This window comes from Salvia splendens, chromosome 17 (genome assembly GCF_004379255.2).
Source record: "Salvia splendens isolate huo1 chromosome 17, SspV2, whole genome shotgun sequence".
NCBI classification, from domain to species: Eukaryota; Viridiplantae; Streptophyta; class Magnoliopsida; order Lamiales; family Lamiaceae; genus Salvia; species Salvia splendens.
Genome location: NC_056048.1, coordinates 8,537,453 through 8,552,851, shown reverse-complemented (window position 1 = coordinate 8,552,851; position 15,399 = coordinate 8,537,453). Strand labels below are relative to the sequence as shown.

At 40.3% G+C, this 15,399-nt stretch overlaps 1 protein-coding gene and 1 pseudogene across 1 annotated transcript; one reads left to right on the top strand and one right to left on the bottom strand.

Moving 5' to 3' along the window:
* LOC121773972 lies at positions 1-4,361 on the top strand (annotated as a pseudogene).
* Positions 4,362-5,651: 1,290 nt separating this feature from the next.
* On the bottom strand, positions 5,652-7,001 carry LOC121774261 (UDP-glucosyltransferase 29-like). Its single transcript, XM_042171166.1, has one exon. It carries the CDS (start codon positions 6,990-6,992, stop codon positions 5,652-5,654), a length of 1,341 nt encoding a protein of 446 aa, XP_042027100.1. The 5' UTR covers positions 6,993-7,001.
* Between the last annotated feature and the right edge of the window lie 8,398 nt (positions 7,002-15,399).

Here is a 15,399-nt window from a genome sequence, read left to right as displayed (position 1 = left end):
AACTGAATTTTGAAAAAACTTCAGCTGAGAGTAACTGTTAAACCCTCAGCCCTCAATCTTCTCCTTCCTCTCACAAATTCCCCCAATCAATGTAATCTTGAGATCAGAGAAACACAATGGATTTTCCAGTTATCGAATCGCACTCCAAAATTCCACCGAAATTCTACGGCTTCCACACCTTTGCAGAGCCCGGCTGCCCCATTTCTCTCACCGGTGCCTTCAGAGACAACATTTGCCGCTTCCTTCAAGAGTGCGCCTCCCTCGAGGATTACGACCTCGCCAGGATGCCGATTTGGCGCACATTTTTGGTCTACGAGTGTAGAGGCACGGTCATCCCCCTTTACACCGTCGAAGAAAAGGTAGAGGATTCTGACCGGCCATTCTGCGATTACTGCCGCTCGGTTGGTTAGTGCGAAATTGGAAACCCTATTCTTCAATTTCTTGAAATTTCGTTTGGATTTTGGGATTTTCTGTAAATTTCCTGTGTTTTGCGATTGATTTCTCGCCCGTGGTTGCAGGATGGAGCCATCACTTCGTGTCGAAGAGGAAATATCACCTGATAATTCCGGCAAACGAGGAGTGGGATGATCCGATTGATGAGGGCGTTTTTGATCTACAAACTCACCTATTGCACGGTTTGATCCATTGCAATGGGTTTGGGCATTTGATTTGTATTAATGGAATTGAAGGGGGTTCCAAATTCATATGTGGTAGGGAGATTATGGATCTATGGGATCGTATCTGTATGACTCTTAGTGTTAGGTAAGCTTCTCTGCAAATTTTATCTGCTTTGAACATTTGAGTATGATGATTGATGTTTGAGCTGATTTGATTTGTGTGATTGCTCTTTTATGTGATGGAAACTGATAGGAAGCAAATGCTTAGAGCTATAATTGTACGATTTGATCAATCATCACAACTTCTGATAGATTATTTTGGTCCGCGTAAAGAATGATTTGGCTGTTGAGTCTGCAAAAGTTATAGTTCACTCTCCTCTAGTTATGTGATAAGTTGAAGGCAAATATCGTTTATGAATATCTGCTGACACTGTTTGAATCATAAACTGCTCTTGGTTTCATTTACACAGTGATTAAATTAGGATGAAGGTGATATAATGAAGAGATGTTTGAGCTGAATGCTTGAGAGGTTTTTTTAACTGATGTAGGTGTGAAACATGAGGATTTGATTTGTGTCGATTGCTCTTTTATCTGATGGAAACTAATAAGAAGCAGATATATAATTGTACAATTTGATCGATCATCAAACTTTTGATTGATTATTTAGGTCCGTGTAGATAATGATTTTGCTGTTGAGTCTGCAGAATTTATAGAGTTCACTCGCCTCTGGTTATGTGATAAGTTGAAGGCGATATTCATTTATGAATGACTACTGACACAGTCTAAGATTTTAAACTGCTCTTGTTTTCATTTACACAGTGATTAAATTAGGATGAAGGTGATATAATGAATAGATGTTTGAGCTGAATGCTTCAGAGGTTTTTCAACTGAAGTAGGTGTGAAACCATGGTGATTTGATTTGTGTGAATTGCTCTTTTATGTGATGGAAACTGATAGGAAGCAAATACTAAAAACATATATTTGTACAATTTGATCGATCATCGCAGCTTCTGATAGATTATTTAGGTCTGCTGAAGAATGATTTTGTGTTGAATCTGCAGAATTTATATTTCACTCGCCTCTGGTTATGTGATAAGTTGAAGGCGATATTCATTTGTGAATGTCTACTGACAGTGTTTGAGATCTTAAACTGCTCTTGTTTTCATTTACAAACTGAATAAATTAGGATGAAGGTGATATGATGAAGAGATGTTTGAGCTGAATGCTTGAGGGGGTTTTTCAACTGAAGTATGTGTGAAACAATGAGGATTTGATTTGTGTGAATTGCTCTTTTATGTGATGGAAACTGATAGGATAGAACTATATATATTTGTACAATTTGATCGATCACCACAGCTTCTGATAGATTATATAGGTCCGTGTAAATAATGATTTGGTTGTTGAGTCTGCAGATTTTATAGTTCACTCGCCTCTGGTTACATGATAAGTTGAAGGCAATATTCATTTATGAATGTCTACTGTCACTGTTTGAGATTTTATACTGCTCTTGGTTTCATTTACACAGTGATTAAATTAGGATGAAGGGGATATAAATGAAGAGATGTTTGAGCTGAATGATTGAGAGTGTTTTTCAATTGATGTAGGTGTGAAACAATAAGGATTTGATTTGTGTGATTGCTCTTTTACATGATGGAAACTGATAGGAAGCAAATACTTAGAACTATATATTTGTACAATTTGATCGATCATCACAGCGTCTGATAGATTATTTAGGTCCACGTAAAGAATGATTTGGCTGTTGAGTCTGCATAATGTTCACTCGCCTCTGGTTATGTGCTAAGTTAAAGGCAATGTTCATTTATGAATGTCTACTGACACTGTTTGATATCTTAAACCGCTCTTGCTTTGATTTGCACAGTGATTAATTTGGGATGAAGGTGGTGTAATGCAGAGATGTTTGAAATGTTAAGTTGATTTGCATTTGTAGTGATGAAATGTTTGAATCTCTTTCAAAAATGATACCAATAGTATTCCAGGTGCTAGACTGAAATATGTCTGACTTTGTATGAATCTCTTGTGTGATACTTGATGAATGTATTCATTATTTGGAAGTGATTAGGATGAAACACCTCAAACTTATAGGAAACTAAACAGAAAATGACTATTTACTTATTCTTGTAGGCAAGTTACAGTTGAGGATTTGTCGAAGAAGCACAAAATGGAGCTCCGGTTGCTGCATGGAGTTTCCTATGGTCACTCCTGGTTTGGCAAATGGGGGTACCGGTTCTGCCATGGGAGTTTCGGTGTAAAGGAGCACAATTATGAAAGTGCCATCAATCTTCTCTGCTCGTTGGAGCTTGATAGAGTAATTCAAGAATTCAGTTGTGTGAAGGCATGCTTTGATCTACAGCAGATGATCCAGTATTATAGAAACATGGGTGGGAACAATTTGGTTACAGTTAGAGACTTGTTCAGATTCATGTTCACGGTAAAGTCAACAACTCCAACCACAAGATATTCCACCACAGTTGCATCATGGCCTGAGAGGAAAAAAGTCACTGTCACTACCCATATCAGAAGATGTTCATCGAAGTTCCCTACTAAGCTTGCTCTCACGACCAGCTCGTTCAGAAAGGAGAAGCCCATAAAGTGCAGAAAATTCTCCAATGTTGCTGCGAAGATGGATAGTAGATGGCCGGTTAGAAGGCTCGAGCACGTTGCAGAAGTCATTGCTGAAGCACTGAAGGAGAAACGAGCAGCAAAAAACACTGGCAGCAGTGGGATGACTAGGCAAGAGGCGCGTGATGCAGCACGCCTACACATTGGTGATACTGGGTTGATAGATCACGTCCTCAAGGCGATGAACAATGTCATTGTCGGGGATCACATTGTGAGCCGTTCAGTGAACAGATCCACCAAGGTGCTCGAGTATAAGATTCAAGATCTCAAGTGTGATGATGAGAAGCTGTTCTGCCCCTCAAAAATTGAGAAGCCGGTTTGGACATGTTGTCTTGGTCCCGGGAGGAGCGTCTACAATGACATCGCGTACCTGTATAAGAATGTGTTACTCGGCTATCCAGGGTGTGAAGCTGTGGAATCTGCTGCTCAGATAATTCTTCACAGTAAACACTTTGTGAAGGAGTTCCCTTTTAGGGATGATGATGCTGAGTCATTGATGTTCATTTGCATACTGATTTTGAGCTCGGTTGATCTCAAAGCCAATCTCTCTTATGAATTCACAGCTATGGAGCATGTCGATGTTCCACTATATGCTACAGTAGGTGATCTCAAGATGGCGGTGGAGGATGCGTTTCGTGATACATACTGCGTACTGGAAAGGCTGCAAGTGACAGATATTTTGGAGCTTGAAGAAGTGGAAGATGAGGAAGTCCTGTTTGGGGTTGTTCAGTCGGGGATGGAGCTTCATGTGAAGGGATGTGGATCGGACATGGAGAGTAGCTTCAGATACGAAGGTGGGACAGAGAGCTGGACTGTAAGATGCAAGTGTGGGGCGAGAGACGATGATGGGGAAAGGATGGTTGCCTGTGATATATGTGAGGAGTGGCAGCACACGCACTGCTGTGGCATCGGAGAAGCTGAGACCGTGCCAAGGCTGTTTGTGTGTGAGGCGTGTTGTACCTCACTTGTAACGATGCACAGACCATGTGGCTCGACAAATGACTACGAGTCGTGTGAGGGCTCCTTTGTTGAAGAGTCATTTGCCTGAGGTAGGTTGTTGTACAGTGTAAATTCTACATTGTATAGACTGACATATTTGTTTCATATCTTTTGAAGCAGAGCTATTGCATTTGTAAATCAGAGTCATTGTGATTGATCTTACAATTTTGAGCAATTATAAACAAGAAGGTTACAGGAGAAAGTAAGATAAGATGGACTAAATTCAATGTAGTCTTCTCACTATAAGGAATATAGTTACTTGCCTTACTATACAAACACACCTTATGAATCAAATTGAACTATCATAATTAATATTGATAATATGATATGTAAACTAACTAATGATTAGTTTAATCTGAATTAAGCACTAGTTGATATGAATCTATATATGATGCAAGATTAGTAGTTGCGTTGGCGACTTAGCAAATACTGATGGGGGGCGTCGACGTCTTGTTTTTGGCGACTAGGTTTTCGAATTATTAAGATTTTTTTGAGACAAAAAAATGAAGAAAGATAAAGAGATGAGTAGGAGAATCAAATAATTGGACTATATAAAGAATAAAGATACAAAATCCTAGTACTTATACAGACCTCATAACTCTATGCGATTCAAGAATGAACTCACAAGAAAAACTCGAAAAAAGGTTTATAATAATGCTCGACTCTATTGCATTAAATAAAATAAGGAATATCAAATAATTGCACTTTATATCCGAATCAATGTTGGTGCTACAATTGCTCTCCGAAAGCAATAGCGACACCCTCTTCTTTTTTCTCTAAAACCTCATCTTCTTTATTTATGGAAACTGACACAATTTCGCAAGGTATCTAAGTATATGATTCATTTTAAACGTATCAAAAATTAAATACTTTAACACCGAATGATTAAGATCTTACGGAATATACAACATAAATATAGTACTAAATCAATCTTTTTAAATTGCAAAGACAATATTCTTTTCTTTATTCGTTGTAAACGTTTCTGTATCTACTATTGAAATCTAGCCATAAGGGACATTTCCAAAATAACTAAATCTTACATTTCGGTCGGAATTTACGCATTTCCATAATTCCATTAGAATGGGCAGTTTCAAGATTCACACCTCTTTAAGTGTAAAAAGTATGGAAGAGAATCCTTGACTGGAAATGATGTTTTGATTGAAGTGAAAAGGAGAAAATTAAGCGTTAATTTATTAAGAAGGAAGGCATTATCATTTATCAATGACAAATCTTATTATACCCAAAATTTTTATATCACCAAGCGCAATACATTAATTACGGCTAATGGTGTCTAAAAACAATACTACCAACTGCAATTTAAAACTAAGCAGCGGCCACTAAAAAGAGGAAAAATAAGAGATAAAAAAAACCCTTATTCCAAAACCAATGAATATTTCAATGAAACCCATTGATCTTCTTGTTCTTCTTCTTGCAAAGCTTTAGAAACTCCTCCACAACCTCATCAATCTCTTGATCTCCTTTAGCCTCGAGCTTTTCACTCATGCTCTTAGCAATCCTCCGCACCCTATTGCCGCCCTCCTCCACCACAACGTGGCGTATGGCTTCCGCGATCACCTCCCTTTCAAGCGCCCCTCGGCCGTTCCTCACCACCTCCACACCCACACCAATTAGCTCAACCAACCTAGCATTGAGTGGTTGGTCAAGATGCATTGGCATAGCTATGATTGGCACACCAAACTTCATGCTCTCCATCATTGAGCTACACCCACAATGGCTCACAAAACCACCAACACTCTCATGCCCTAGAATCTTAGCCTGTGGGGCCCACCCCTCCACCACCAAACCCCTACCCTTAACCCTCTCAAGAAACCCTAGTGGCAAGGAATCTTCTAGAACAACACCCTCCCCTTTTGGAAACCTAACCACCCAAATGAAGTTGAAGCTGGAAAGCTCCAAACCACGAGCAAGCTCCATCATATCCTCCCTAGCAAGAAAAAACTCACTCCCAAAAGAGACAAAAATAGTAGACCTTTTCCCCTTTTTGTCTAGCCAATTAATCAAACTTGAGCCCTCTTCCAATTCACAACTAATACCACTAGTTTCTTGAACTAGGGCACCAACAGCCACAACTTTCTTCCCCAACAAATCCATCAAATAGTCACTATACTTTGCCTCAATCTCCTTAAAACCCTTGATCAAAACGACGTTGTTTGACCGGTCAACGCCATCGAACGCGTTCTTCCTCACCTTCTCGTCCACCGCAAGCATCTGCTCGCGGTGGACGAGCTCGTAGTCCCGGTAGTAGATCTCCCCGAATGGGAAGTCCACGGTCGGGGTGGAGAAGTAGTGGAAGAGGTAGGCCATCATGGTGGCGCTGCTGGTGATGAACTCCACCGCGGGGACGCCGTGCGCCGCCGCCACCAGCGGCGCCCACGGCTGGAGGAAGTCGTAGACGAGGATGTCGGGGCGGACGTCTGCGAGGACGCGGCGGAGCTCCGGCTGGGCCACGTCGAGCGTCTGCTTGAGGCGCGGCATGAGCAGCGGCGGTAGGCCGTTGGTGGTGTGGAGGCGGCGCGGTAGGAACGAGGCCGGGAGGTGGAGCTCGACGAGGCGGATGGAGGCGGTGAGGCTGCCCTCGATGGACTTGAAGTTGGCGGCGGTGGAGCAGAGGTGGACGACGAAGTTACGGCGTGAGAGGCGCTTGGCGAGCTCCAGGTAAGGGGAGATGTGGCCGTGGGCCAGCCATGGGAACATTAGGATGTGAATGCTTTCCATTTTTGTTTGATCTAAAGTTGAAAATGGTTGAGGTGTGATGACGGAAGTGGAAATGAGTCATTGCATTTTTATAAGTGGATTGAGAGAGTTTCTATAATTAGCGTGTGGAGTTTGGGAGGTATGATTTTAATGTGATTTCTATCTTTGTGTGAATATTTTTTTTCTTTGTGGGGGGGATTTGTTAGTTTTCGTTATCCATTTGTTTATGGAAGGTTTATAACTAAGATAACAGAATATATATATATTTTTTCTGTTATTAGGTATGTACTGGCGGACTCAGTAAGATTGAACCCTGACCATTTGGTTAAGAATAAATGAGTCACGTAATAATGTTTATTGCATGCATGGTGAGGGGGTGTTGGCGGGTGGGGATACATTTGATTTATGGATATATTGGATTCTGCAAACGAATTTTTTTAATAGTTAAGTGGATGATTTTCTACTTTATTTGTTGTTAAGGCATTTGGTATATTCCGACAAATGATGGAATATTCTTGCGTTATTAGCAAATATACATCCTACAAAATCTTTGTTTTATCCATATATATATCTTTATGTGGATATGGTCATTGGAATTTCATATTTAGACACTCCAACCGAAAATTATAATGCTATTTTTGTCTAAGATATGGTAACTGTTTGCAATAAAATCGTAATCAATTATGTTAGTGTAAAGGTCATTTATGATTTATCGTGCGTTTTCAAATCCAACTCATATCGGGCCTTTTCAAAACCCGTAATCTAACTCGTGCCCGATAAACATGAGATACATACTCACATTAAACTATATTAAATTCAAATAAGAAGATAACATCTCGAGTACTGAGTACACCATTCATGTCAAGTCTTTTGATAGTATATGTTTGTATATGTTAACCTCTTTGTAATAGTGACAATGATATCGTGTTAAACAATGTCTAACGTTAGGTAACACGTTGCTACATGAAAAACTAAATAAGTACCACTCATTTATTACCACAATTGTATGTGCATGTCGAGCCAAAAATTAATCTTCCTTTAGGCCGACCAATCTCCGAATAAACTAAATGTTTCATATTTATCTCTCTTACTTTATTATTAAAAATTTAATAAACTAAACACCACTACCTGAATTCTTATGCCAAAATAGAAATGTTTCAACTGAGACGGAGGAGTACTATTTACATTATTAATTTATCAGCTAGCTAGAATAACTAACCAGGACCGAAGATAATAAATTAATAATGGGTAAATTTCGGTAAAATTCTTAAATTTGGGCGAATTTTGGTCCACCTTGCAACATTTTAAATCAGCTGTAAAAATCAAGACTTTTAACATTTTTGTCAAATTTCCCGCATGATCTTATTTTGGTGAAATTATATTTAATGTGACATCCAAAAATTTCAACAAGAACAATATCACCGTGAATTTTATTATTTTTCTCAAACACTCATAACAAATAACTCTATTAAGTCATCAATTTGAAAGTATGTGTCAAATCTACGACAGATTATAAATAGGAAAAACAAAATTGTTGTACTTGGAAAATTGTAAAAAATATTAAAATTCATGGATTGTATTGTTGATTATAAATTTGTAGGATAGATCCGGATTTGACCAAAATTCATAATTTTGTTATAATTTGGCTTAATAATTAAATTACTACTTACAAAAAGTACTGTACATTTTGTGGGCTAATTCTTATGGAGTAGCTGTAGCAGCATTGGGCCATTATAGCTGACATGGATTTGCACTACGATGGACCAAATTAATCAAGTGGACAGATCATCCAAATTAGGCCCAACAGTATGTTTGGAACTCGGTTGAGATTATTTTTATTTTTCTTTCTTTGTTTTCTAGTTATTGCAATAATTTCATTAAATTCTACTATTAATTACATACTAAAATCCAAATATCTGCACACACATCAAGTACCAAAGAAATTCGAGAAGGCAGCCAATACTGAATTGCAGCACTGAGCATATTAATCCCTCTCTCTCTTCTCTCTCCCAAAATCCAAATTTCAACATCTTATTTCATTTCCTTCATTTGGCCCTATCTGAATTTCTTCCAAACATCCCCTTGTACACTGTGTCACATAAATATTTGAGGCTGACAGAGACCCTACTTTTTCAATGTTTTAATTATCTTACCAAATTTTGAAATTTTGGGTCCACTTATAAAACTGTGGGAGAATAAGAATAAACATTGCCACAAAGTTAAATCATGTGTTGTGATGTGCCTCTATATGCATTCCCATATTTTTTTTCCTTAATTACTTTATAACGTGTTATACCAAAGGTATAGTACATAAATTACGAAAGATACTTATTTAAAAAACAATTCTAAGAAAATATATCATTTATTTAGAAATGAAAGATTTGTAGTAAGGTAATAAAAACAAAGATTTTAGTAGCATTTTCTGTTTCACTTTTTACTCCACATAACAATAGATACGTCTCATCAATTGCTATGCTTCTATGGAATTATTTGTGCATCAATTTGCAGGGATAAGGTAAAGTATTTTCCCCCATCAAACCCTATTCCTTTCTGCAACATTTTTATTTAAACGAAACTGTTTATATATATATGTACATTTTTCTTCTTCTTTATTTTGCCATGTATGGTGTAACATCATATCATATATCTTGGGAATAAATTGATAAAACTTGGATTAACTCCAATTGGAGAATGAATTAAATTAACACAAAATTAAATATGCTAGCTAGTGGTAATCGTTATCATGCATTAACTTTCACAGGCTTTTCGGCAAGCCAACCTGGTCGTTGGCAATTTTAAATTTCTTTTTTCCATATTTAGCAAGTAATTTTGGTTGCATTTCATGAGAATAAATATCCTCTCTCTCCAAAAAGGAATAGCTCCACTTAATTACGTTACACATTTGAAATCGTAACAAACAGATAAACATAATAATTATAGAATAATGCTGGTGATAAGATAATAATGAAGACATTATTTTGATAAATAAAAAATAAATGGAGTAGATTTTTTTTTTAAAAAAGGGAAGTAGTATGTGAGAGTAGCGACAATGCATGAATTGTCAATTAGCACAAATAGCGCGCTTTAAATGCGGGGTAGACAATACGGTCAGCGACTTTCGTCAAGGACAATATCTCTCTCTACTCTCTTCCTTGATGTGAAAACTCATCATCTTTCACACATTTATACACACACCTAAGGTGTCTCTTCCATTTATTTGTTTTTCCTTTTCCATCATTCCTATATTCAATTTTCGACCACTCCATTTCCAGACATAATATCATCTATCCAACTTCTCATTTTTGGACTTCAGATGCTATGTTTCAATATTTATGTCTTTTATAGGATAGGTTACATTTTAAGCAATATATAAAGTTATTAATGCTTTAACGAGAACCTTATGAACTATTAATTCATAACTATAAATGAAAAACCATCTTGGAGATCAATTTTCAGCATTAGCAGACCTAATATGTCAGGTTGGTTTTGATGCAAGAAATTGTCCTCACGACATTTTTGTTAATTTTTTCAAGGTAAGTACATTTAATTATAGTTATTGTGGGGTTGCACTTATATACTGATTTCACATTTTTAATTCGCTGATATGGGATGGTTTGAATGAACCACTACAATCCTAGTCAATGTATTGATCGAAGTGCAAGTAATCGACCAAACCCCAAGCCACACAAAAACCCGACCCAAACCAAACTAGGGCTTTGGTGCTACTGTGAGGGTTCGTCGATGCACATCTGAAATCACATTAGTTTGATACTGTTCGGTTTGGCTAAGTAAGGGGTTGCACCTATACATTACTTGCACTTTTTCTAATTTCTCGATGTGGGATGATTTGGACCGCAACAATTATCCATAGTTGAGGATACTCTTTTTATAACACAATACATCAAATGTAATATATTCACATTTCTAATAGTTGAAGTATAAGAAATTACTCCATATATGACTTCAACAACCCCAAATTAATAAAATCATAGTCTTCATCGAGAATTGTTTTGATAGGTTTTGGTAGAATTTGACTAGTAGGAGTAGTAGTTACCATGGTAGATGAGGATGTTTTAACCTAGGCATAGTGGCAATAAATACAAGTCCAAAGAAACCACAATTCTATTCTCTGATAATCATAGCGCCATGATAACACCCACCCCACCCCACCCCACCCCCATCCCACAGGGGGTCTTAACTTTTGTCCTTACAAAAAGCAAAGGCAAGAAAGCCTTTCTTTTGGAAAAGGCCTTTATTTATATTTCTTTCATCAGAGTCACCAGTCACCACCACCACCACTTTATTTTGTTTCTCTCTCTCCCTCTTTCTTTCAGTCACATGTACGTCTGTTGTGTTGTGTATGCAAGTATTAAAATACATATATATAAATATATTAATAATGTGTGTATTGGGTGGACTTTGATTCAATCATGAAGCAATCGATTACAAAATGATTTACAATCTCCCAAACATATCCATCTTTTCTGTTCTGCCAAAAAAGGTGGTGTACCCTTCTGCCCCCCTTTCATTTATTACTCAGTTTTCGAGGAATGGGTCTTTTCACCCCTTTCTTTTATCTCTACCTATGCCATTTAGAGCATCCGCAGCGGTGGCGGTCGTCGCCACCGCCGTCCGTGCCAGCGGCAAGGAAAAGGGTCGCCGCCGCTGCGCTCGCGCCGCTGGCACGGCGCTGCTCGATGTATCGAGCACATCCGTGCCAGCGGACGCACACGTGGCGGCACGGGATTGGGCAACTGCGTAGCCGTTGCATTCAAATTTTTTTATTTTTTTTTAAAAATCGGTATTTAATTATAAATAATGCTAAAAAATAAAAAAAAATATTTTCCAAATCCCAAAATATGGCCGTTTTTTCCCGTTTTTTATGAATTTTTTTGATTTTTTTTCCCCCAAAATCATCTATAAATACACACATCACTCATTTATCACATCAATTCATCTCTCATTCATCTCTCATTCATAATTCTTATACAAACTATCAAGACATTCAACCTTCACTCAAAACATCAAATGGATTTCACTCATCTCATGGCGGAAGCGGAGCGCGAAGAACAAGAATACTACGAACAACATCGTGCCGCTTACGAAGCATATGTCGCGGCGAATACCCCCGCTCATCCTCCTCAACGCACTAGATCAAATCGCCGCTACATCCATCGTGACCGGGAGGGAGCCCACGAAAGGCTCGTTGCCGACTACTTTGCCGACCATCCGCGGTTTCCGGCAGCTTACTTCAGGCGCCGTTTTCGCATGTCAAAGCGCTTGTTCATGCGAATTGTCAACACATTGTCCGCACGTGTTGAATACTTTCAAACAGGTGTAGATGCAGCCGGCCGGCAAAGTATCACGGCGTTGCAGAAGTGTACGTGTGTCATCCGACAACTCGCTACTGGGCAAACGGCCGACATCTTCGACGAGTATTTGCATATCGGTGAGTCCACTGGAATCCTTTGTTTAAAGAATTTTTGCGAGGGCGTTCGTTTTTCTTTTGGGGATGAATTCCTTCGGGCACCCACAACCGATGATTGCCAACAGTTGCTTCGTCTTCACGAATCAGTCCATGGCTTTCCCGGAATGCTTGGCAGCATTGACTGCATGCATTGGAGGTAGAAGAATTGCCCGACTGCTTGAAGGGGGCAACACTTAAGCGGTCACAAAGGCGGCGGCCCAACACTTATCCTTGAGGCGGTCGCCGACTATCGCCTATGGATTTGGCATGCATATTTTGGCGTTGCCGGATCCAACAACGACTTGAACGTGCTCTATTCTTCACCACTCTTCAATGATGTGATGAATGGTGTAGACCGGCGATCGACTTCACCATCAACAGAAATACATACCGAATAGGTTACTATCTCGCCGATGGTATCTACCCAAGGTGGTCGACCCGCACGACCCGAGACGGGTTCTTTTTGCGCAGCGTCAAGAGTCAGCGCGGAAGGACGTCGAAAGAGTCTTCGGGGTCCTTCAAGCTCGATTCAACATTGTGAAGGCCCCGGCTCGGCTGTGGTACGTGAATAATATCGCTGACATCATGTTCACGTGTATTATATTACACAACATGATTATAACCGACGAAGGGCCGATGGCTGCTAGCTTCTACAACGAGGACGAAGCCGGAAGCTCAACAGCGAGGTCTCCCCCACGCCGAGGCGAGCATACGACGGTTGGCCAGAGGATCGAGACAAGACACACAATGCGCGATACTCGAATCCACAATCAACTACAAGAAGACCTAATCAACCACATGTGGACGAAATTCGGCAACGAGTAGTGGTTTTTTTAATTTTTAGGATTTTAATTATGTAATGTTTAATTTTATTTATCATTTGTAATATTTATTGTGTTTTTAAATGAATTTTAATATTATGGAAATGTTATTGTTTAATTGAATTTTAAATTAATTGTGCTCGTCCTTGCGGAAGAGCACAGTTGTGGGTGTTGTGCTCTTGCCAGAGAGCAGGCATGAATAGTACCGTCCGGGCCCACAACCGTGCCTCTGGCAAGAGCACGGTTGTGGATGCTCTTAGAGCACCCGCAGAGCTGTGTTGTTGCGGTGTCTAGGCCGTTCCGGAGGAACAGTTCCGCGGCGGCACGCGTTGCAGCCGTCATGTCGTCGCCAAACCGTGCCCATGCCGTGCCGGGTGTCGTTGCCGTGGCCTGCGGCACGACACGTTCCGCCACGCGCCGAGGCGACGTGGCGGCCTCCCATTCGACGCGTGACGCCCACTCGCTGCTCTGTGAGTGGGTTTCGTCACGTGACGCAATAATTCATTTTTTTTAAATCAAATTTAATTAAAAAAAAAATTTGCAACGGTATTGTTACCGTCTTTTTAGCCGTTTTGTAATTTTTTTTATTTTTTTATAATTTATTTACTCTATAAATACTCCTATTTCATATTCATTTCACTCACAAACACACCTCTATTCCTCTCAAATTCTCTCTATTTCCACTCCAATTTTCATCTTAAATCAACTCTGTTTTTCTTCTCCCAAATTTAATCAAATTAATGGATCCTTTTGAACAAATGCGTCAAATATTGGAACAATCACTTGAAGAAGATCGACGACGGGAGGCGGAAGAAGCCGCTCCGCCCCAACGACGCTCCCGTACGTACATCCATCGTAACCGGGAGTAAGCCGCCGCAAGGTTAGTACGCAACTACTTCTGCGATAACCCGGTTTGGGGAGATACGTACTTCCGTCGCCGTTTCTGCATGGGGAAACCGTTATTTCTCCACATCGCAAATACTTTGGCAGCCCGGGAAGAGTTCTTCCAGGAAGGGTTCGACGCGGTCGGCCGTCCCAGCCACACGACGCTACAGAAATGTACTGCAGCAATCCGCCAGCTTGCGACTGGACAAACGGCCGACATGTTCGACGAATACCTCCACATCGGAGACAGCACTGGGTGAATGTGTTTGCTCAAATTCTGCAAAGGCGTCCGGGCAGCCTTCACCGACGAATTTCTCCGGAGGCCAAGCACGACCGATTGTCAGTTCTTGCTCGACCTTCACGAAACAGTGCACGGATTCCCCGGATGCTCGGCAGCGTCGATTGCATGCACTGGCAATGGAAAAATTGCCCGGTGGCGTGGAAGGGGTCCTACACGAGCGGCCACAAAGGCACCCACCCAACCGTTATACTCGAGGCCGTTGCCGACTACCGCCTTTGGATCTGGCACGCGTACTTCGGGGTCCACGGGTCGAACAACGACGTATACGTGCTCCACCAGTCCGACCTCTTGACCGAAGTTTTGGATGGTAAAGCGCCGGCCATCAATTTCGTCGCCAACAACCGGCTTTATAAAATGGGGTACTATCTCGCCAACGACATCTACCCGAAGTGGCCTACCTTCGTGAAGACGTGCAGCAGGCCTGTGAACCCAAAGCAGGCTCTTTTTGCGCAGAAAGAGGAGGCTGCTCGTAAGGATGTGGAGAGGGCGTTCAGGGTTCTCCAAGCGCGCTTCAACATCATCAAAGCCCCGGCTTGTACGTGGTTCATGGAGAACATGGTCGACATAATGTATACGTGCATAATCTTGCACAACATGATTGTCCAAGACGAAGGACCCGAGGCGGGAAATTGGTTCGACCCCGAATCCCCCGGAAGCTCAACCGCAAGTAGTCCGCCTCGAAGTGGAGCGCATCCGTCTATACAAGAACGGTTATCTATTCGTGCAAGGACACGCGACTCTAGCGCCCACACCCAACTCCAACAGGATCTAATTGAGCACATTTGGGCAAACTTTGGCGGATGAAATTATTAAAATTGTGTAATTTTATTTTTTTAGGATTTTAATTGTGTGCTTTTTATTTTTTTTAAGTTTAAGTTGTAACTTTGTTTTAATGTTGTGTATTTTTTAATAAAGTGTGTTTGTTTTTTATTAAAGTGTGTTTTTTTAATTGAA

Coding starts and splice junctions, on each gene's coding strand:
- LOC121774261 (XM_042171166.1), bottom strand. CDS start 6,992: ATGGAAAGCATTCACATCCTAATGTTCCCATGGCTGGCCCACGGCCAC.